The sequence below is a fragment of the Tamandua tetradactyla genome, chromosome 9 (genome assembly GCF_023851605.1).
Source record: "Tamandua tetradactyla isolate mTamTet1 chromosome 9, mTamTet1.pri, whole genome shotgun sequence".
Taxonomy (NCBI): domain Eukaryota; kingdom Metazoa; phylum Chordata; class Mammalia; order Pilosa; family Myrmecophagidae; genus Tamandua; species Tamandua tetradactyla.
Window position 1 is genome coordinate 6,143,673 of NC_135335.1, and position 24,222 is coordinate 6,167,894.

General features: G+C 50.1%; 1 protein-coding gene across 4 annotated transcripts in view; it reads right to left on the reverse strand.

Moving 5' to 3' along the window:
* LRP5 (LDL receptor related protein 5) overlaps positions 1-24,222 on the reverse strand; it is a 125,704-nt gene that overhangs the window by 30,187 nt on the left and 71,295 nt on the right. For all 4 annotated transcript variants that reach the window (XM_077115476.1, XM_077115477.1, XM_077115478.1 and 1 more), the window contains 6 exons: positions 19,521-19,737; positions 12,473-12,762; positions 9,976-10,202; positions 8,487-8,671; positions 4,702-5,025; positions 2,759-2,958 (listed from right to left, as the gene is read on the reverse strand). In XM_077115476.1, the coding sequence (XP_076971591.1) occupies positions 2,759-2,958; positions 4,702-5,025; positions 8,487-8,671; positions 9,976-10,202; positions 12,473-12,762; positions 19,521-19,737 (1,443 nt within the window). The remainder of the gene's footprint in view (positions 1-2,758; positions 2,959-4,701; positions 5,026-8,486; positions 8,672-9,975; positions 10,203-12,472; positions 12,763-19,520; positions 19,738-24,222) is intronic.

The following is a 24,222-nucleotide window of genomic DNA, read 5'->3' on the forward strand; positions in this document are numbered from 1 at the left end:
CATCGAGACTCTGTGGGAATCAGCTTAAGATGATGCTCTCATCATAGGACTTTCATCTACCTCTTTACAGCAGTTAGAAAAAAAACAATCTCTAGGAGGGGTCTTGCTTCCCAAAAGAAGCCCCCTCCCCTAGGCCCAGCTGCTTTGGTCCCACTGAAAAGGGCCCCATCCACTCCCCAACCAGCGACTGGAAGCGCACTCGGGTGTGTGCAAACCCAGCACCACGGTAACGGACTGCGCATGTGCCTTTCCTCCGCTCTGCAGACGCTGGTATTCACACCCCCACAGAGAAGGATTGCACATGCGCCTATCCTCCAATCTGCAGGCGGCGATATTCACACCCCCACAGTAACGGACTGCGCATGCGCCTTTCCACTGCTCGGCAGACAGTGGTATTCACACCCCCACGGTAAAGGATTGCGCATGCGCCTTTCCTCAGCTCTGCAGACGGCAGTGTTCACACCCCACTGTGGTGGGAGCCTCAGAGTCGGAGGCCGTGAGTCTGCTCTCCCTGGCGCGGCTCCTCCCCCAAAAGCCACGGCACTCCTGACTGGGGATCCCACCAGCCGGGAGCAGGCTGAGGGGCCAGGGAGTAAAGGCAGACTCCAGCCAACCCTGGTCAGAGAATAGGGCCTGAGACCAGTTTTGGGGGTGCAGTCATGAAAACAGAACCATCTCAGCAACCTGGGCCCGTGCAGCCCCAAGTCCTGGCAGCCCTGCCCCAGGCACATAGAAATGAGAAGGCCAAGTGGAAACAGTTGGCCGGCTGCATAAAACCCAAGCACTTTTTACAAATACTTACACGCTAATGTGAAATTTCTCACCAGAATCCCACTGCACACCACCATCAGTACCCTCCACTCACCAGGTCAAAATCTTGGCCAAATGGAGAAGGATAAACAACATCAGCCTCCGGCTGGAAGGGTTGGGGTTCGGGGGGTGCAGGCAATGCCCCTGATACAAGATAAAGCAGGAACCAGCTGAGGGTGGGGGTGCACACAGGGCTCTCTGCTAGACTCAGGGAGGGGCTGTTTTTTGAACTAAGTAGAAACCCAGATGCTATTTCTGAAGTTTTTTTGCTTCAAAGTCTGTCTGCCCACTCAGGCTGGACACCATAAAAGAAGGCCTCTTTTAAAGCAATTTGCACCCACTAGGTTTCTCAGCACGGAAGCCACTATCCATCAATTAACACTTCCCAGTGTCCAAAGGACTGAAGTGCCTGTCAGCTGTTCAGGGAGAGATGAAAGAAGTCCATTCCCACCATTTCCACCCCAATTTGCTCACTGGGAGAGGATTATGGGGGTGCCCTGGTGAGAGAATTCAGAGCGGAGGAACAGGTGTGAATTTCAGCTCAGTTGACTTCTATCATCAAACAAGGGCAGAGACCTCATGTCATGACTTAGTAACTATGAATGTTCCTGGTGACACATCCTGCTGAAAGGCCTGTCCCGCCCGTGCCCAGCTCAGTGAGCTCAGCAGCAGAATCGACTCAACGGACACAGAAAATCATCTGAAAGTCTCAACCAACGAAACGAGTGTGTCTCTATATCTCTGCAATTTAAGACACCAAATCCCACTACAACCCTGCACTCATCTTTTTCAATGAAGAGACCCTCTGCTTCTGCAGCTTTGTAACACGTGTCTTTGGGAGCCAGCCACGCAGTCAGGTCTGCCTGAAAGTCCCACGCTAACCAGCACTGCCATTTTCCACCTTGCCAGGGCACAGATGGTCTGAAGATGCAGACCCCAGGCTGCCTTCAACATTCTCTCTGGAAAGTCACACGAACCTAACATTGAAAAGTACAGTCATACCATTATAATGCTCGTTATGAAATTTGTTCCAACAGGTTGAGAGATCAGAGAACAACCCGAGCGTGATGCAAGTTCTGTGTTTGCTTATGTGCAATTTCACCCGACAACAGGTGAGAGCAGAAACCACACTCGGCTGCACCCAGCCACAGAAGGAAACAAATGCACACTCCAGTGCCTTCCAGCTCCCTCAGCTCAGCCACACACCTTGAGCTCACCCATTGCACAGGAGGCTAGGCTTTCCGTCCAATTTCAGACCACCCTCCTTCCGGTGCTTGTCAGTAATTCGCAAGCTGCAGCCTTCCCAATACCCACGTCCACAAGCAAACGTCAGACCTTTTCCAGCTGAAGCAGTCTATAGCAGGGTTTATATTGTATGTACGTTGTTGCATACATACATTACGTATTTACATACATAATCACTGTGCGAGTGTAAAACTGTGCTCCTCCATTACTCATGTTCCACCTTTTGTGTTACATCTCACTGACAAGTTGAGTGTGACGCTCCTAAGCTCATTTCCTCCATAAGCCCTATTGTTTTCATGATTTTTACATGGTGTGGTAATTTTTAAGAACACACATACTGCATTTATAGCAAAACTGACTGCCCGATTCCTATGAAGTGAAGAATAAATTCAGAGCAATCAATACTAATTATTTCCCACAAACCATAAAAACACTGCAGAGGGACCAAAAAAAAAAAAAATTGAGGTTATCGCCACCCCCTTCCTCAGCTCCAGGCTTAAACCACTGTGAACTCCAGGTCCAGTTCCCATACAGTCACAGTCTGGGAGCTTTGCACTGCTCGGCCTCACCCCTCACAATGACATCAGCAGGAGTCCAAACCGTTATTTACCCAAGGCTGGGTGCCACGGGCATCGTGCCAGGAAGCTGCCCAGGTGAGCAGCAGGGGGAGGCCTCAGCCACGCCCACTGTCAGGTACACTTGCCTGGGTCCCGTCGTCCTTGGCGCGCTTGATGTTCTGGCGCCCATCCACCCAGTAGATGAACTTGTCCAGCGGGTCATAGCTGATGGCCTTGACGTTCCTTAGCCCGTGCAGTGGCAGGACGAGGTCTGGGCTGTGCTGGTCATCGGGGATCATGCGGCTGATGGCACATTTCTGACTGAACAGCAAGAAGGTGGTGGGGGCTGGAGGGAGGCAAAGACAAGGGGCTGAGCAGGAGCCCTCAGGGCTGGGCAGGGGCAGGCGGCTCTCCTCTCTGTTGGGAGAAGCATAGGCCGCCACTAGAGGCATGTAAAGAAAAGATCAGAAGGACTCGAGCTGCTCCCCAGGGGTGGACTGTGGTGCATTTTACCCTCTGTGTTGTATGTCTCTCGTATGAATAGTTTATAGGTGCATGTGCTACCTCTACAATCGATTAAATTTATTTTTAAGTTATCAAGGTCTAAAACAGCTGACATGGAACTCACACTCCCAAATGTGTGTGATGCTCGGGAGCCCTGTACTTTGCTGGAGGCCTGGAGGTGCCTGAGTGGACTGCTGCGACCAGCACAGCACATGATGAATGGTGACACCAGCAGAGGCGCCCCTGGGGCATTAGCGAGCAGCGTGTATAACACGGCAGGAGAGAGTGGGAATCTCCCACTCCCACTCCCAGCTGGGCATGGGAGCAGACCCCAGGGAGGCTGGTGGGGTGCTGCCTGGGGCTCCCTAAGAAGCACGGTCTCCCTGCCCCCCTGCTGCTCTGATTTTAACAGGAGCCTGGGACTGGAAGGGACTGGGAGTGTTCCTGGGCCCATGGACAAGAGGACCTTTTAAAGTCCCTGCTTTGCAGAGACATCAGAATACAGGATGGCCTCTCTCCTACAGCAGAAGGCAATGATCTAGAGACGTGAACAAATCTACCTGGGTTCAAAAACAGCAGACTCAGAAAGGACAGATGCCACAGTCTGAGGCCCGAGTCGTCATCCAGGTCTGCCGGCCAGAGGCAGGGACTCTGAGGAGCAGGTATCCCCTCTGGGGGTGGCTTACCTGCACCTTTGCTTGACCCTTCAAGGTCACAGTCCCCAGGGGAAAGCAATGGGACCAAAGGGAGCCCAAGAGTGGGTAGCCTCAGACTCTGCTCCTGGGCCTGTCCCATCCTCACTGTGGGAATTTGAGAAAGTGTCTCGACCTCTCTGAGCCTGTTTCCTCTTCTATCCAGCTGGAATGTACAGCCCACTAACATCCAGGGCTTCAGGAAGGCTCAAGCAAGGGAAAAATAGACAAGCTTTATAAACCATAAAGTGCTGCACAGAGGTTGAATTATGATCAGCTCTCTGCTGATGTCACAGGAAAAAATCCTGCCAACAGGATGCACCCGTGCTCTGTGGGGGGCCACTCCCCAAACTTCACTTTTCTTATCATTGAAACAGGAACAAAGAGGCACACCTAATTCAGATGCTCATAGGACCTGACACATGTCATGAGAGGCCACACAGCAAGGTGAGCCTGCCTGCCTAGGTTCAAACCTAGCCCTACCTCTTTTTAGCTGTGTGGCCTCAGCAGGTTATTTAGCATCTCTGTGCTTTGGGCTCCTCATCTGTGAAACGAGGATAGTGATATTCCCTACCCCATGGGCCTGAGGTGAAGATCAAATGAGTGCCCGTGGAAATCACATAGAATGGCACCTGGCTCTGTAAGTGAATGTTCTCCTCCAGTAATGGCTTTTCCCACCCAAAGAGCCTCCTGTGGAATCCACCAACTGAAGGTCTGGCCCATCTACTTGGGCCTTGATGAAGCGACAGGCTCAATCCCCATCCTGGGCCCATCAATAGCGTTAGGCAGTTTGTGCAGTACGCAACCTGCCCAACTGTCCATGTACACCTAGAAACCCCCGGCAGGGAAGTGCCTCGCGACCTCAGCTCCCAGATGCGGAAGCAGGCACTTACGGCTACAGTTGCGGCCACTGGGGTCCAGGGTATAGTGTGAGGCGCAGCCGCAGCGGTGGCCGCCGGGGATGGCGAGGCACAGCTGCCCGCACTGCCCGTTGTTGTGCACGCAGTCGTTGAGGCCGTCCTGGCGGGAGGAGTGGAACACCAGGATGTCCATCACGAAGTCCAGGTGGGCCTGGATGAGGGTGCGGTTGCAGCCACTGGCCTTGTCGGCCCGCTCGATGCTGTGCAGATTCCAGTCTGTCCAGTAGATGTAGTCGCTGTATTGCGTCAGGCCGAAGGGGTGTGGGAGGTCATCAGCAATCACAACCCGCTCCTGACCTGGGTGGGGACATGGGGCATGGGTCAGGGATGGGGAGCCAGGCCCCAGCCTCTGGGTGCCCAAAGCCTTTGGAAAACTGGCAGTGGCTACCGAAGCAGAGCAGCTGACCCCAAGGAGGCTGGGGGGCTGGATGGGGAGGGGGCATGACAGAGCCTCCTGCAAGGGGGCAGTTGCTGGAAGACCTGCCCCCACTCCACGTGGGTCGCGGCTGCATAGATTTGGTTTATGCCTTCATATACATGCCTATATAAGTCTGTGCATGCAAAACTTCTTGTATTTGTCCACTTATGACCTTTGTATGTTGTACCTCAACACAAATTCTTAAATACAGCTGTTAAAAAAACAATGCTGTGGCAATACCGTGGCTGCCAAATGGGTGAGCCTTTTTTTTTTAAGCTGGTCTCCTCCCCCCCCCTTTTTATTTTTTTTTGGCCTAGAGAAATTGTCGGTGTACAGAAAAATCATGCATACGATACACAGTTCAAAGTGGGTATTTGTAAGTGTGCCTTCATGGGCTTGTGATAAATAGTCAGTGCGAGCGTGCAGGGAAAGGACTCAGAATCCTGGCGCAAAGGAAGCGCTCGGTAAAGGCCACGTGGTGGGCAGAATTCAGCCCCCCAGAGATGTGCACGGCATAATCCTGGAACCTGTGAGTAAGTCACTTAACACAGCCAAAGGGTCTTTGCAGAAATGACTAGTGATTAAGTTTAGGATTTTGGGATGGGGAGATTAATTTTGGATTACCCAGGTGGCTATAACCACAAGGGTCCTTAGAAGAAGAGGGTCAGAGTCAAAGAAAGAGTGGGAGAGGCAACGGCTGGCTTGTAAGATAAAGCAGGAGGCCAGGCGGGAGCCGAGGACTGCAGGTGGCTTCTAAAGCTGGAAAAGGCAAAGGCATGGGCTTCCCCCTGGAGCCTCAGAATGAATGCAGCCTGCTGCCACTTGATTTGAATCCCAGGAGTCCCATTTCAGGTCTCCGGCCTCTAGAATGACAAGATGAAGCATGAGTGGAGCTTTAAGTCATTGAGTTTGTGGCAATTTGTTACAGCAGTGATAGGAAGCTCACATGGGCTGACTCTGACGTGTTGCGCTGCTGGGGTGCAATCCCAAGGAAATAACCCTGAATACGACAAAGCTGAATATCCCACCCAGCGCTGTCACTGTGGAATGCTGGCACCGCCGTCCGCGCCAGCCACTGATGATGTCAACCGTGGGGCAACTGCAGGAGCTGAGTACATGTCTGTGCATCTTCTGTGCACGAGGCTGCATGTTTGGGATGCTCTGGAGAGCAGGACCTGGCTCCGAGCCACGTGGGCCAGTGTGCCATAAAAACAGTGCCGATGCGAGAGTGGGAAAGGGGGAGGGAACACAGAGGGGCTGGGGGCCCTGACAGGATCTGCCCCTTGACCCAGGCGTGGTTCCAGGGTCTTTGGTTATCAGTGTGTGTGCACTGAACTTTTCTCCACCTTTATTCTATTTCATCGCAAAAATGGTCCCATGAAAACATATTAATGACATATTAACGTATGTGGGAATAAAAGAAAGCAGAGTAAAAATTTATGGGTGGTATGATTTAAAATCATTTTCTAAGTTTTCTTCATTGAAAAAGTAGAGCATTTTAAAGATTTTATTAAATATCAGAAAAGTTTACTGATTGCATATGTAGAATGGAATGATTTCTAAATGTTGTGTTAATTTTTTTAATTAATAAAAAAATAAAAAATATATATCAGAAAAGTTTAAAAATGAAAGATACGCATTAAAAAAATTATTTCTATATTAGTTGGAGACCGGAAAGAAATATGGCTAAGTGTGAACACTGGTTATCACTGAGTGGTGAAATTGTGGATAAATTAGTACTTTTCTTCCTATTTTTCTATATTTTCAGAAACGTTCTAAGTGGATTACTTTATTGTGAGAACAAAAAGTTGATAACTGGAGATGTTTCCCGACTGCCTCCATCTAACGCAAGTTGGGACCTGTGTGGTTTTCCAGCAACAGCTGTCACTACAGCTACACACTCAGAGGCACTTCCTGCATGCCAGGCACTGGTGAGGAACCTTTATGTGCATGGTCTCATTTAGTTCTCACAACCACCCTATGAAGGAGGTCCTGTTATTTGGAAGAAACTGAGGCACAGAAAGTTTAAGTAACTTGGCTGAAGTCAAACGATTAGCAGCAGCGGGGCCAGGCTCATGACGGGGCTCTGAAATCATGCTCCAGTCCAGCTCTAACCATGTCAGGCACCCTGACTCACCCACCGTCCCCATGGCAACGAGGCCAGCCCACACATTCAAGGGGTCAGTCAACAGCTGCGGAATGAAATGTAAAGCATGCCACAGCCGAGAGACCGCCAGGCCCAAACACACAAGGCCACCTGAATTCGGAGGGGCTGGACAAGTTTTCAGGGTTTTCATCTCAGGTCATCTTCATTCTGAGGTAAACAGGTTGCTCAGTCATTTCGGGCGACCAGAGCTACACTATGGTCTGTCTCTCATCGGGTACTAAGACGATGTCACGCAGATCACCAGGGAGTGGGATGGTTGTCTTGAAGACACATACAAACTCTGCCGTGGGCCTTGTAACCAGGACAGGCTGGCCCTCAGACAGGGCCCATGGTGGGGCAGCCCACCCCCACGGTCCTGGAAATCAGGACTCTGGGGTTCTAGCTCCAGCTCTCCCCACTGAACACTTGAGACAAGCCATTCGGCCCAGCTACACCTCAGTTTTCTCAACTGTCAAATGGGCATAATCCTGCCACGCCCTCCCCAGATGGCCACAGCACAATTTGAAAAGGAGCAACTTCTCTCTGGCTTACATAGCCCACATGCTAGCATACACTCCAGAGTCAGCGTGTCCTGGGTTCAAATCCAGCCCCCACTGCTGGGGGGACATGGGGCAAGAATTGCTTTTTAACTTCCCTGAGCCTCACTTACCTCGTTTATAACAGAAGTGAGGTCGCCTAACTGCAGGACACGGTCTGAGTGACCCAGCACAGAGCAGGGGCTGCAGGCAGGCTGGTGGCTGAGCCGAGTGCAGGCCTTGCCATCTGAGCTGTGCACCACAACTCAGCAGCTCTGTGACCTTGGGTAAGTCACATGACCTCTGTGGGCCTCAGTTTCCCCATAACACATACCACTACTTATGCCACACGGCCGTGGGAGGATCTAACGGGAGCATTCCCTTGCAGGGCCTGGCGGGGACCTGGCGCACAGGAAACGACGGCAGGAAGCGGTGACCCCCAGGAGAGCAGGGGGCTGAGCGTGCACCCGTGGGGGGCCCCCGCACCTCCGGCGGGGCACACTGAGCACTTGTCATTAAGTCCACCTAGGCCTCAGCTTCCTCATCTGTAAAATGGGCACAATGCCACGCCTTCTCCAGATGGCCACAGCATGACTTGAGAAGAAGCACATTCTCTCCGGACTACGCTCCAGCCCGCAGGCCCCGCCCGGCGCCTCACCCAGCATGTTGGACGACTCGATCATGTTGGTGTCCAGGTCGGTCCAGTAGAGGCGCTGGTCGGCGTAGTCGATGGTGAGGTCGTTGGCCCGGCCCACCTTCTCCACCAGCGTCCTGCAGCTGGTCCCGTCCATGAAGGCACGCACGATCCGCGGCTTGCCGCCCCACTCGGTCCAGTAGAGGTAGCTGGGGCAGAACCGGGGCAGGGCAGGGCGCGTGCTGGTGAGGCCACACTTGCCAGGGCCGGGGCGCAGCAGCGGGCAGGGCCCGGCGCCTCGGCCTCAGGCAGCCCTCCTGGTCCCTGCCAACACCCCTCCGGGCAGGGGGAGGGGCGAGACCCTGCTGAGCGCCACCCCCATCCCACCCCCATCCAACAACATACCAGGCGCCCCCCCCCCCGGGGGGGCTCTAACTGTGGGACTGGAACTCAGCTGCCTCCCCCCAAGCCTCCTCCTTCCCTTTTCCTCAGCAGATGTAGGGAAGGAAACTCACAACATCATTCCAGAAATGTGCAAGCCTAACGTGCCCTCTCGCTGCCCCCAGAGGCCCCCGGGAACCATCCTGGTAGGACGGGATCGTCCTCACTGCCCTCGTGGGGCCCAGGGTAGGCGGGGTCTGGGGCGCCCCCCACACATCGCAGGTGTTTTACAGGGTAGGTACTAACACCCGAGGGACAGAAAAGGAAATGGGTCCAGAGAGAGACGCCACCCCAGTGCCCCCGGTCCCAGGATGCAGGCAGGCCCCTCACGTCTGGCAAGGGGTCTGTAAGCCGTGGCTAGCGGCCTGCGAGAAGTACCCCAAAGTCCCAAGACTCCAAAGCTGGCCCTGAGACCAAGTCAGTGCAGGGAAAGGGGGCTAGGTGAGGGGCCCAAGGCAGGGCTGCTGGCCCCACAGTGCCCTAACTGGCCATGTGACCCTGGATAAGTCACTTGGTTTCTCAGAGCCTCAGTTTCCACGTCTGTAAAATCAGGGACAAAAATGCCCTCCCCTTGCAGCTGTCTGGACTGTGGATGAGGTCACACCCGTGAGCCCCTACTCAGTGTCTCATGCGCATTCCTTCCTCTGGGAGACGGGCCGGACGACTACCAAGGGGGGACCTGCTAAAGCCAGTGGTGGTCAGGAGGACCCCATCCCAGAGCTGGACCCCCCCAGGCAGAGCGGGCAACCCACCCCCCTCGGTCTCATCGCTGTGGTCAGGCTGGCGGAATCTGGCTGGGCCAGGCACAGAGAGCAGGAAGTGGGGGGGCTAGGGAGGTGGAGAAGGCAGAGAGGTGCAGGTATAGGGGGTTGGGAGGCTGGAGGGTGGAGGGGCCAGAGAGGTGGGGGCCCAGGGATGTTAGGGGATAGGGAGGTGGAGGAGGAAGGGAGATGGGGGGGCCAGAGGGGTGGGGGAGCCGGGGGCCCCAAGGAGGTGGGGGCTGAGGGAGGTGGGAGACCTAGGGAGGTGGGGGGCCAGGGAAGACACTCGTGTAGGACAGAAACCTACGTACCCCCTGGTGGGATCCAGGGCCAGCGACCTAGGGTTGTCCAGGTCCCTCCACACGAGGACCTGTCGGAACTGCCCGTCCAGCCGGGCCACCTCGATCCTGTTGGTGCCAGTGTCGGCCCAGTAGAGGTTCTTGCCCATCCAGTCGACGGCCATGCCTTCCGGGTAGTCGAGGCCGAACTCGATCACGTGCTCCACCGAGCTCCCGTTCATGAAGGCCCGGCTGATGGTCTGGAGCGGGGAGAGGGAAGGGCCACTTTAGGAACCAGAGCCTTGCCAGGGTCTGGCTGGACATGCTCAGTCCCTGGAGCAACCACTGGGCGCTCCAGGGACCAGGTCGTCAGCACCAGAGAGCTTTCAGTGGACATGGGAAATGCAGCAAAATACAAGGCTTTTAGAGAAACAGTTTGGCTTTAAAATCCCTTGTTCTCTTTCACTCAGTAATCTTCCTCCTGAAACTTTATCGCACAGGGCTGATGAAAATACGAAAAATAAGGAACTACTGAAAATATCAAAAGAACTTTATGCACAGGGATATTTAATACTGTGGGACTGTTTGCAACTGGGAAAAACTGGACACAACCAGATATTTATAATAAGGGAACAGTGAAATCAAACAGAATCTACATGCAGTGCAATACTTCACACATTTAAAAATTACAAGTTTGCCTTAACCCTACAAAGGACAGGTCAAGCCTGCTTAAAATTAGGCCTAAGAGTCACCCCCAAGAGAATCTCTTTTGTTGCTCAGATGTGGCCTCTCTTTCTCAGCCAACACGACAAGCAAACTCATCCCCCTCCCCCTCTCTACGTGGGACATGACTCCCAGGGGTGTGGACCTTCCTGGCAATGTGGGACAGAAATCCTAGAATGAGCTGAGACCCAGCATCAAGGGATTGAGAAAACCTTCTCGACCAAAAGGGGGAAGAGTGAAATGAGACAAAGTGTCAATGGCTGAGAGATTCCAAACAGAGTCGAGAGGTTATCCTAGAGGTTATTCTTATGCATTAAGTAGATATCACCTTGTTAGTCAAGATATAGTGGAGAGGCTGGAGGGAACAGCCTGAAAATGTAGAGCTGTGTTCCAGTAGCCATGTTTCTTGAAGATGACTGTATAATGATAGCTTTCACAATGTGACTGTGTGATTGTGAAAACCTTGTGTCTGATGCTCCTTTTATCTACCTTGTCAACAGATGAGTAGAACATATGGAATAAAAATAAATAATAGGGGGAACAAATGTTAAAATAAATTTAGTTTGAAATGCTAGTGATCGATGAAAGGGAAGGGTAAGGGGTGTGGTATATATGAATTTTTTTCTGTTGTCTTTTTATTCCTTTTTCTGAATTGATGCAAATGTTCTAAGAAACGATCATGATGATGAATATGCAACTATGTGATGATATTGTGAATTACTGATTATGTAGAACAGAATGATCATAAGTTAAGACTATTTGTGTTTGTTATATTTTTTAATTAAAAAATTAATTTAAAAAATTGCAAGTTTTCAATAATTTAGGAGAATACCCGTTATAACAATAAGTGAAAAAAAACAGGACATGGAATTCTATGTAACATCTGATTATGGCAAAGGGAAATACTAACATCACAAAAAAGTCATGGAGGAAATCACTGAAATGACGGCAGTGGTTGACCCTGGTTGGAGGGGATAAGGGTGATGTGCATCTCTTCTTTCTAACTTTCCATGTATTTCCCTTTTTCTACCATGAACCCTTGTGATTCAAATTCACAAAAAATTCCTTAAAAGACACGTAACATGGGTGGGCCACGGTGGCTCAGCAGGCAGAGTTCTCCCCTGCAATGCCAGAAACCCAGGTTCGATTCCCAGTGCCTGCCCATGCGGAAAAAAAAAAATTGAAAAAAAAAAAGATATGTAACATGAACGGTAGAATAAAAGGCATATGAATAAGCTGTTTCAGTTGTCCAATACTTTAGAACAGGGTCAGCAGACTTTCTCTGTAAAAGAACAGACAGTAACCATCTTAGGCTTGGCAAATTATACCATCGCTGCTGTCATGACTCAGTGCAGCAGTACAAAAGCAGCTGCAGACGATACATAAAAAATGGGCGTGGCTATTCCAATAGAACTTTATATATAAAAGTCAGAAAAGTTGGCCCCAGACTAGCTCGCCAAACACTGCTTTAGAAGATGCAAAAGTCTCTGCCTGCCTTTCTCCGGATGTTTCTCTCTGCACCATGACTGAAGAGAGAGTCTGCCAAGCAGACGGCTACTAGGGCAGACGCAGGAGGGAAGAGCCCAAAGATGATGATAATTTGTAACAAACACACAGAGACTCTCAAAGAGCCCATTTGTGCATCTTCTGGATTCCTATCACTTTATTAAAATAGGCTCACAATACTTCATGAGCCCAAACAGAACTACGATAAATAGGACAGTTCTTATAAAAACGCAGCTCTGGAGCGGTCATGCCTCACAGCTACGGCCACGAGGCCCGGCCGTCCAGCCCGCAGGGGCCCTACCTTCAGGCTGACGTCGGTCCAGTAGATGTGGTTGTTGGCGGCGTCGAAATCGAGCGCAGAAGCCTCCTTGACGCCGGTCAGCGGGATGGCCACATCATTGTTGCTGGTCTCCAGGGAGATGCGGTGGATGGCGGCTCTGCTGGTGAACACCAGGAAGGCCTCAGGGACGATGCAGGTCTTCGCGTCGCCCAGCAGCTCCAGGCCGATGGGGCAGCCACACTTGGTCGCGTGAGGCGTGAAGAAACATAAATGGCTGCAGCCGCCATTCCTCTCCGCACACGGGTTGGTCCCTGCGAGGGGGACATACCAGCACTGAAGAGCAGTGGGCCAGCCAAGATAGGGGCCCCTGATTTTAGTTCGTCCTCCAGAAAAACTACTAAATAACCAGAAACAGTACAGAACAGCTCCCGGGGCCACGTCAGTGACCGGACACAGCGTACCCCAGTCTGGACCAGTTGGACTGGCTGAGAGCTCCCTCAGAACCGTGAGTTCCCCAAGCCGTGGTGGCTAGCGCCCCTCCCCCACAGGCCGCTTCCCAGAGGGGAAAGGAAAGGACTTTATCAGCAGCAGGGGCTGAGCCCAACTAAATGCCAATTTTAACAAAATCTGACTACTAAAAATAGGTCCCCAGCTCAGGTGAACCTGGTCAAAGCGGAGGTTGCTCATTTTTGCCCCAGTACCAAGGGGGCAGGGGTGATGGAAAAAGGAAAAAAAAAAAGGAAACAGAGGTTTTTGTGGCTGTGTTTCTACAAAGGCTTGACTGCCTTTGGATACAGTGGCAGGGGTTCTCAGGCTGCAACTGCCCCAGGCATAGGCAGAAAGAAGTTCATTTGAGGGCTTGTCTGGAGCCAGTGCCTTCCCCAGGGGAGGGGTGAAGGCCAATTCAGGTGGAATCCCTCCCTCAAGGAATTCAGACCCCAGGGCTTGGTAATTTGAAGCCACTAAAATCAGCCGACAACCTCTCCTCTGTCTCCACCATGCCCCCAGCAGGGTGAGTCTGCCAAAGTTAAAGGTACCATATCATCTTATGCTGGTGGGACCTGCAGTCAGACAAGCACCACATACTGGGCAGGATAAGAAAAACAGAGCCCAGAGACGTCACAGGAAAGTCTTTCCATCTGCTGGGTCTCACCCTCAGGGAAAACCAACACAGGTGACTCTTTCCCCCTGACAGGAGGCCAGTTTGGTCTGGGAAAATCTGGCTGGGGTCTATAATATCTAAGTAGAGCCTGCTAAGTGTGGGGGGAAAAAGGCACCATTCAAGTAGGGCAAGAAACAAGAACTGAAAAATTCTCCTCTGCTAAACAAAACTTAAGCTAGAGGTCCAGATAAAGCTGAACCGAATGTCAAAGAACAGATAGACAACAAATCCATCCAGCAAGAAAACCCTAGGTAAAAGAAGTGAAAGCAATCTCCAGAATAAACTAATTAAGGTAATTAAATATCTAGACACCAGCAAAAAATAACAAATCACACTAGGAAAATTGAAGATATGGCCAGTCAAAGGAACAAACCAACAATTCAAATGACAAACAGGAGCTGAAACAATTAATTCAGAATATACAAACAGGTTTTGATGAAAACCTCATCAAAAATGAAATCAGTGAATTGAGGAAGGATATAAAGAAGGCAAGGAATGAACAAAAAGAAGAAATCGAAAGTCTGAAAAAACAAATCACAGAACTTAAGGGAATGAAAGGCACGGTAGAAGAGATGAAAAAGACAATGGAAACCTACAATGGTAGATTTCGAGAGACAAAACATAGGATTAGTGAACTGGAGGACGGAACATCTGAAATCTGGCAAGAAAAAGAAAATATAGGGAAAAAAATAGAAAAATATGAGCAGGGACTCAGGGAATTGAATGATAATATGAAGTGCATGAATATACGTGTTGTGGGTGTCCCAGAAGGAGAAGAGAAGGGAAAAAGGAGGAGAAAAACTAATGGAGGAAATTATCACTGAAAATTTCCCAACTCTTATGATCGACTTAAAATTACAGATCCAAGAAGTGCAACGTACCCCAAAGAGAATAGATCCAAATAGATGTACTCCAAGACATTTACTAATCAGAATGTCAGAGGTCAAAGAGAAAGAGAATCTTGAAAGCAGCAAGAGAAAAGCAATCCATTACGTACAAGGGAAGCCCAATAAGACTATGCGCAGATCTCTCAGCAGAAACCATGGAGGCGAGAAAACCATGGGATGATACATTAAATTATTAAAAGAGAAAAACTGCCAACCAAGAATTCTATATCCAGCAAAACTGTCCTTCAAAAATGAGGGAGAAATTAAAACATTTTCAGACAAAAAATCATTCAGAGAATTTGTGACCAAGAGACCAGCTCAACAAGAAATACTAAAGGGAGCACTAGAAACAGAAATGAAAAGACAGAAGAGAGAGGTGTGGAGAAGAGTATAGAAAGGAGAACTATGAGTAAAGATAAAAAAGAAGGAAAATTAGATATGAAATATAAAATCCAGAAGGCAGAATAGTAAAAGAAAGTACTACCCATGCAGTAATAACACTAAACGTTAATGGATTAAACTCCCCAATCAAAAGACATAGAATGGCAGAATGGATTAAAAAACAGGACCCATCTATATGCTGTCTCTACTCAAAGGACATGAGGGCAAGGACACAAACGGACATTTGCACACCAATGTTTATAGCAGCATTTATTACAATTACCAAGAGACGGAAACAGCCAAAATGTCCATCAACAGACAGATGGCTAAACAAACGGTGGCATATACATGCGATGGAATATTATGCAGCTGTAAGACAGAATAAAGTTATGAAGTATGTAACAACATGGATGGACCTTAAGGACATTATGCTGAGTGTGATTAGCCAAAAACAAAAGGACAAATACTGTATGGTCTCACTGATATGAACCGACATTAGTGAATAAACTTGGAATATAAGAGACCATCAGGACATAGAAATAGGGTAAGATATTGGGTAATTGGAGCTGAAGGGATACAGATTGTGCAACAGGACTGAATATAAAAACTCAGAAATGGACAGCACAATACCACCTAACTGTAATACAATTATGTTAAAACACTGACTGAAGCTGAATGTGAGAATGATAGAGGGAGGAGGGCTGGGGATATAAATGAAATCACAAAGAAAGATAGACAATAAAGATTGCGATGGTATAATCTAGGAATACCTAGAGTGTATAATGATAGTGACTAAACGTACAAATTTTAAAATGTTTGTGCATGAGGAAGAACAAAGGAATGTCATTACTGCAGGGTGCTGAAAATAGATGGTAATTAATATTTTAAAATTTCACCTTATGTGTGAGACTAAAGCAAAAAATATTTATTTGGTACAAAATTTATATTTTGACTAGTGCATCTCCTAATGTAACTTATGTTGATATAGCTTGATTGAACACCATAAGTACTTGGAATCTCAGGTGGGACATGAGATTTTGTTGGATTGTCCAGAGTGATGCCCCGATGAATCCCAGAGTGATTTGATCAGTGAATGGAAAAGTATTTGCACAGCCCCCTTCAGGGAATGGTGAGAACGGGGGAAAATTCAACTTCCTCAAGTTGAATTCTTGATATTCTCACAAGCAGTGTGGACAACCAAAGCTATAGGCTGAGCCCCCAGTCTTGGGGTTTGTTCATATGAAACTTAACCCCACAAAGGATAGGTCAAGTCTACTTAAAATTTAGGCCTAAGAGTCACCCCCAAGAGAGCCTCTTTTGTGGCTCAGATGTGGCCTCTCTCTCCAGCCAACACGACGAGCAGTCTCACCACCCTCTCCCTCTCTGCATGGGACATGACTCCCAGGGGTGTGGACCTTCCTGGCAACGTGGGACAGAGATTCTAGAAAGAGCTGAAACCCAGCATCAAGGGATTGAGAAAACCTTCTTGACCAAAAGGGGGAAGAATGAAATGAGACAAAGTGTCAATGGCCGAGAGATTCCAAAGAGTTGAGAGGTTATCCTGGAGGTTATTCTTACGCATTAAGTAGATATCACCTTGTTATCCAAGATGTAATGTAGAGGCTGGAGGGAACTGCCTGAAAATGTAGAGCTGTGTTCCAGTAGCCGTATTTCTTGAAGATGATTGTATAATGATATAGCTTTCACAATGTGACTGTGTGTTTGTGAAAACCTTGTGCCTGATGCTCCTTTTATCTACCTTGTCAACTGACAAGTAGAACATATGGAATAAAAATAAATAATAGGGGGAACAAACGTTAAATAAAAAAAAAGACAGGCCTGGCTGTACTTGGGCTGGGTGTCAGATGGGGAGGGTGGGTGCCAAAAGCCCCATCATGGGTCGGAGAATCAAGGCTCTCACCCTGCTAGTCTCACAGCTGGCTCTGACCAGACCACGCCATGCTGGGCACAAGTCCACGTGTCACAGGTTTTTACGTACTCCACCCCTACGGGACCTTGGAGGCAGGGGCTAGGGCTCATCCCCCTTTTCAGCAGAGGGAACTATAGCACAGAGAGCCTGTTCATGGTCACACAGAGAGGAAACAGCTCAGCAGGCAGATGGTTCCTAGAGGTCCAGCCTCCTGGTCTCCAGTTCCAGTCGCCAAAGGATGCAATGACGCCTCGAGGCAGTGGCAGGATGAGCCGCCTCTTTCCAGGGCGTCAATCCCTCCCAGCTAACTGGACTGGCCCTGCAGATTCCCACCCAGTTGCTCCCCTCAATTTGCCCACACTGGAAACACACATCTTCCCAGGACAATCAGAGGTGCCCCTTTCACTAAAGCAAGCTGTACTTAGCACATTCATTTATTTTTGGCCAGCCTGTTAATCTCGCTCATCTCCTGAAGCACTGTTAAAATTGGCTTTAATTTAGTCTTATGTATTTAAGTTAAAAAAAGAATCCTTTTCCCCATCTCCCTCTGTAAATCCTGGGATCCAAGAGAAAAAAGGGAGCAAGGAATGAACTCAATTTCTCAACATGAAATCACAACCCCCAAGGATACATCCTTTTATCTCTGGGGCTGTTATTTCTTTTTTTTTTTTTTTAAAGGTATCAATCATAGATGAACCCCACTTAGCAGAATGGATAGCAAATTTGTTTTTAAAAGCGGGTGGTGAAAGCAAATTTGTTTATTCCATCATCTTTGCTTCGAGACTAAAAGCCTGTCCCCATTATATAGATATCACTTTTTCAGTTAAGGTGTAACAGAGAGGCTGGAGGGAACTGCCTGAAAATGCAGAGCTGTGTTCCAGTAGCCATGTTTCTTGAAGATGATTGTATAATGATATAACTTTTACAGTGTGACTGTGTGATTGTGAAAACTTTGTGTCTGATGCTCTTTTTATCTACCTTATCAACAGATGAGTAAAACATATGGAATAAAAATAAATAATAGGGGGAACAAATGTTAAAATAAATTTAGATTCAAATGCTAGTGATCAATGAAAGGGAGAGGTAAGGGATATGGTATGGATGAGTTTTTTTCTGTTTTCTTTTTATTCCTTTTTCTGAATGGATGCAAATGTTCTAAGAAACAGATTTGAGAGCCATCCTGCCTGGGTTTCAATCTTAGTTCTGCCACTTTCCGTTTGATGTTGAGCAAGTTACCTGACCTCTGGGTTCTTCAATTTCCTCAACTATGAAACGGGGATAAATAACTGCCACTGACCTCAGGGCTATGGGTCTTTGAGGATGTGATTAAATTAAGAAGAGGCCAAACTGGACCAGGATGAGTGCTGATCCCATGTGACTGCTGTCCTTACAAGAAAAGAAAATGTGGACACAAAACACCGGGAAGAAGGTCATGTGAAGATGGAGGAGGCAGGGACGGGAGTAACGCATCTATAAGCCACGGAATGCTAAGGATTGCCAGCAAACACCGGAAGCAAGAAGAGGCAAGAAAAGACTCTCCTCTATGGGTTCTAGATGGAGCATGACCTGCTGACACTTTGATTTCAGACTTCTACCATCTAGACCTGTAAGAAATTTCTGTTGTTTTATGCAAAAGAATAAAAAAAAGCCTGTCCCCAGTGACCCTGAAACATGAGCTGCTCTCCCAGGTCACCCCATCCTGCCCCACCTTTAGGACTACACTCAGGCTGTCTCCTCTGCCGAGCAATCCTCTTCCTGGAGAAACCCACCCTCCACTGTGCCCCAAGTTCAAGCTTAAGTTACTCCCTTATATTGTAAAGGCAAACATTCCTCTAACAGGGGGGTTGGGGCTATCCAATGCGTATCAGAGCCAAGGAAGGAGTGTCTCACCCACTAGACTGTGAGCACCCTGGGTCTTCTGCATTAATTCATTTTTTATTCATTCATTCCTCCAACAAAGAATTACTGAGTTCCCACAATGTGGGAGCTTCAGATCCTTCTGGAACACAGTCCCTGCCTTTCTGGAGTTCAGTTCCATCTCCCCACCCCACGGGACCCAGCTCTCAACCAGTGTAGCCAAATGATCTGAATTTTGAATCCTTTTCATAAAGAGACATGTGATTCTGTTAAGTAACTCCTACGAGAGTTTTGGGGCACGTCCTGGCTTTCAGATGAAAGGCGTGGCTCTGGGGGTCCAAGCCTGGCCATAGTGGACAGCAATCAGAGGGCAGCCCAGTGGTGAAGCAGGGACAGAGGTCAGGACAGACCTGCGTGGGGGCCTGAGCTCAGCCGCCAGCTGTGTGGCCAGGCCTGTCTCCAAGGGCTTATTAAATGGGGTAACCACTGCACTTAGCATAAAGGCCTGCTCTGAGGAAGTTAGAGCACGGCACTAGGCCGGAGGTGTGGGACACAGTAGGCAATCACCAGTGTTAGCCTTGTATCAATTACATCACTCTTATTTCAATTCTAAGCAACAGCCCCAGTCAATAGCCACAACCCCATCAATACCCCTGGCCAAGAGACCACCCCCACCCACTGCTGTCTTAAACCAGATATTGTTACTATTTCCTCTCCCAGCTATCCCTTCTCTTCCCAGTCCCTGAAACAGGACAACCCCCAGGCTGGCCTCTTGGGCCCCAGGTCTGGCCCTACCTGGGCCACCCATAAACCCGTCACTTCTTCCTTCCCCAGCAGCTGCCCCGGACGCACCCATGACTTTGGCCACGTTCACCGCTTTGAGTCCCATCAGATCGGGCAGCTGGTCTACGATGACGTCTCGGCTCGCCTTGATCTTGTGCACGCGCTCGATGCTTCTCCTCTGCCAGTCGGTCCAGTAGATGAAGTCGCCCAGCAGGGTGAACCCGAATATGTGCGGGAGCTTGTCCTCCAGCAGCGTCCGCCTCTTTGTCCCGTCGACGTTGATCACCTGTGAGATGGGGAGACACAGCTCTGGCCCGGCTGAGGTCGCTCCAAAGAGAGCCTCCCTGGAAGCGGCCTGGGGCCTGAGCAGCCTGCAGCAGGAGGGGTTCAGTTCCCAGGGCCTCATTTTCAGCTGTACTTTGCCAGGCTACTGACATTTTTGTTATGATGCCTGTCATCTCGGCTGAGGGAGCAGCAATGGCAACTAGTCTAGGGTCCTTTTCCCAGCCACCCCTATCTGGGTCTAGATGCCGAGTGTGATGGAGAGGCAGCTTAGTTTGCAACAGGTAAAGCAAACAGGCACCCCCTCCCTTTCTGTTATGGAGCATCTGGTAGTGAGTGGCTACCTGGAATACCGATGGGAATCTCAGACCAGAGCTGGAGACTACAGGAAAGAGTTCTGCAATTGACTGACAATGCCTGCCCTGGGTACAAGAAGGAGTTCTGGGATTGACTGGCAATGCCTGCCCCAGGTGCAGGAAGGAGTTCTGGGATTGACTGGCAATGCCTGCCCCGGGTGCAGGATGGCGTTCTGGGATTGACTGGCAATGCCTGCACCAGGTGCAGGAAGGAGTTCTGGGATTGACTGGCAATGCCTGCCCCGGGTGCAGCAATGGCAGTATCCATATTATATCCTCAACAGGAAAGAAAGGCTAGGCTACTAATTCATCAGTGGACACAGGAGGAGCTTTCTTCCCTTCTCTGCAGATTAATTTCTTGCACATATAAGGACAAGATGAACTGTGAGAGCTCTTCTTGTTCTCCATCTGAGCCCATAGTTCTAAGACACTTTCCTCCACCAGACACATTATTTATTGGCTGTTTACTTCAATCGACAGGAGCTAAATCTTTTCCTCGAAGAGTCAATGCTGATTAAAAGCAACACCCACAAAAGCCACAGAGGTAGGAAAATACTGACAAACATAAAAATGTCTTCACAGACTAAGACAGACAGACAAACAGGGCAAGATGGGATTCTGATGAGACAGTCCATTATAAGCTCATGTTAAAAGAAAGTCTTAATAAAAAACAACTGAAACACAACATCCAATCCCACAGCTCTCAGAGCAGGAGGAAAGAGACAGTTTAAGGCAAGCCTCAGCAGGCCTCTTGCAGCCAGATTACATTTCCCTCATCAGAAAGGCTACAACTCCTCAGCGTAAAATGTGAGAGAGGAAGTGGCAAAAATACGAACTAGGCCAAAGGCATGGATGGTTAACAGAGCCAAGGTTGGTTCCCTGTTGTCGAGGGCAGAACTGCCAAGTGAACAGGAAAGGGTGGCAGCCAGCTCTGCCCCATGGGTGGCCCCTGCACCTTCACGGATCTGAGTGTCTCCACCTGTAACTAGCCTGGGATAAAGTCACAAAGGGAACTTAGCAAAACAAAGATGCCTGGACTCTACCCTGGAGCAATAAAATCAGACTCTGTTAAAGCCAAGAGCCCAGGGATGGGAGGGGGCGGGGGTGGGTCTTAAACTCCCCACAGGTGTTCTAATGAGCAGTCCAGGTGAGAAGCCTGCATTAGAGGATCCTGTCACCCACGGACGGCAGTGACCAAATGATTCCAGTTTCTGTGCTCTCAGCACGCACCAGATGACAGGATTAACTCCCCAAAGACCCTCTCGCCAGGATGGTCTGGGATGCCAGCTCCCTCTGCACCCTGCCTCCCCAAGCTCCTACACAGAGGTGGGGCCCCAGCAGGCGAGCACAAAACCCACCAGGAGAAGGATCTGGGCTCCAGCTGAGGACCCAAGGACTGGAGAAGGTGAGGAGTTTCCACCAGAACCCACAGCCCCTTCGAGGTAGCCTTGGACCCCTGCTAACTCCTCAGCTCGGAACGTGGTGGGGGAGGGGACCCCAGATGCAGTGTGTTGTTAATGCAGAAAAAACACCCACCCGGAGAAAAGAGAACCCAGTCAGGACACCAAAGTGTCAGTAATGGGTGGGAGGTTTCTCTCTCCTTTCTCTATTTCTGCATTTTCTTGAATAATGAAATGACCAGTCATGAGTAGGGAAAGTGAGTGACAGGAAAGACACTTGGCCGAGGGTTGGATGTCACTTTTCCCTCCCGGCTCAGCCCCGGGGCAGGGCAGGTCATGACCTTGGGGTATCCCGGCTGGCGGCACACCCTCAGATCGGCAAAGGATTCACCCGAAACCTCCATGGCACCCCGGAAGCCCGCATTCGGGGCCTCCAATGTAGCAACCAGCTGGCTCTCCAACCTGGCCAAGCACCGGGGCTGCCAGGAGCCCCTCTCCGCAGCTCCCACCCTCGAGAAAACATCTGATCCTGAAACGGGTCATTCTGTGACCGCGTGCAGCACCCCCTGGTCCGATGCTGCACGTCTGCAAGAAATAACTCGGCTGTAGCCGCCCCTCCGAGTCCCGGAGCCTGGCAAGCAGGTCTGTCTGTCTGTCTGCAGGGAGCACCCACGTGTAAAAATTTCAGGTTCTGCAGCATCCAACTCAGTAAACTGCCACCTTTCCTGGAGCAAGGCTGCTCCAAGGATCCCTGAACAGGAATGAGGGGTAAGCAGGCAGCACATAGAGCCTGGGTCCCTTCCAATACCAGGAGGGTACTGAGTAGGAAGAGAAAATAGGATAAAAAAAAAAAAAAACAGGATCAAACTTGGGGGCACCCAAGAATGTTGGGACCAGGACAGGATTGGAGATGGCTCTTGTAGACTGGGGCTCGGCAAACCCTCCCCATAAAGGGCTGGGTAGGAAATATTTTAGGCTTTGCAGCCATCCGGTCTCTGTAGCACAATACAATTACAGAGAAGGCATAAGCGAATGAGCATGGCTGGTGTTCCAATAAAATTTTATTTATGGATATGGAAATTTGAAAGTCAAAATTTTGCAGGTGTCATGAACTATATTCTTCTGATTTTTTTTCAACCATTTAAGAAGGTAAGACCCACTTTCAGCTCGTCAGTGCTACAAAAGCAGGCGGCAGGCTGAATGTGGCCCGTGGGCCGCAGTTTTCGACCCCTGTTCTAGGACCTCCCATAAACTCGTTTTTCAGGAAACGACATTAGGCCCAAGGAGTTAAATCTGAAGATGAAATGGTCAAGTCAGGTGGCAAAGAAACCCCGAGTGGCAGCCTTGCTCTCGCCTGGCCTTTGGCTTCTTTGTCCCAAGGGTCAGCCTCTGGCCCAGGGTGGGACAGGAGGGGGTTGAGAGGGGGAAGGTACAGCAGACACCTGCTCCTGCCCATATGTCACAGGAGGTGCAGCTTAATGGCTGTGCAGTGGGCAGGAAGGGAGGGGCACCCAGGTGTGGCATATGGGGGTAGGACCCCCAGCTGTGGAGACTTGCAGGTGGGCTACAAAACAGGTAGGAACCCCCAAAAAACACTGACTACACTGAATCCTCTATTTCCACAACTTGGGCTTATAAAGAGATACACAAAATGAGTGTAAACGGTGCAACTAGCTCTTTGAGACCACACGTTTAAAGGAAAAACGTTCTGTCTTTTTTCTGATGCAATAATTGTCACAGTCAGAGGCACAGCTCCCCAGTTAAAACTGCTGGGCTTCGTTTCTTACATGCATTAAGAAGCTGCTTGGACTCGCTCACAGTATCCAGAGACACACCTCCCAAAAGGCTCCCAGGGCTCGGGGACGGGAACAGGGCCCTCCAGCCCTGCCTCCCACTGCTCGGGCAACAGGAAGTTTGTCCTTGGTGGTCCACGGTGTCACCTGCAACTGCTCAGTAAGTGTCGGAAGCAGGGCACCAACGCACTTGCTTTTAACTATGGCTTGGGCCCTGGAGGGGGGTAGGGCCCCCCTGGGCCCCCTGTCCCCTGACAGCACTGGCAGACAACACTGATGGCCACCAGCCACGGGAGGGGCAGGTCCCGGCAGGGGGACCGCAGAGAGTCATGGGGCTCTGGATGTCCAAGATGAACACTAGGCCACACACAGGTGACATGCCCCACCAGCACGTCCTGGAACTGTGGGTGCATCCACACGGGCTCTTGCTGGCTCCTCCCTGGGGTGGAAACAACCCCAAGGGGCACGGCTGAGGAGCAGGGAAGGAGAGGCAGCTCCTTGAACCAGCACCAGTGCTCTCTCTTAGTAACAGCTAAGCCGTCACCACGGACACGCCTGCTTACTGTAGAAATGGAAATGACGCCACTGTTTGCAGTGCGTCCTACCTCTTTGTCTAGCCCAGTCTGAACTCGCCCTACCATCCATGCCCAGGACATGCTGATGGACCGAGGGCAGGGCAGGCCAGAGAGCTGCACCAAGAGGGGGAAACTGCCGGTAGGTGCACACGGGGAAGGTCCCCACCCGGGGGCTATGTGAACCTGGAGCATTTCCCCGCTGAACAAAAGGCCGGAAAGGGACGCGCAAGCTGCAGGTGAGACGCCAAGCAGCCTGGACTCCTGACACCTGCACGCGGCCCACACACGCACACGGCGCACACGTGTGCATTTTGTAAAGAAGCTGCAGCTTCCACCTGGCTCGTTTGCACTTTTTTTTAATATTT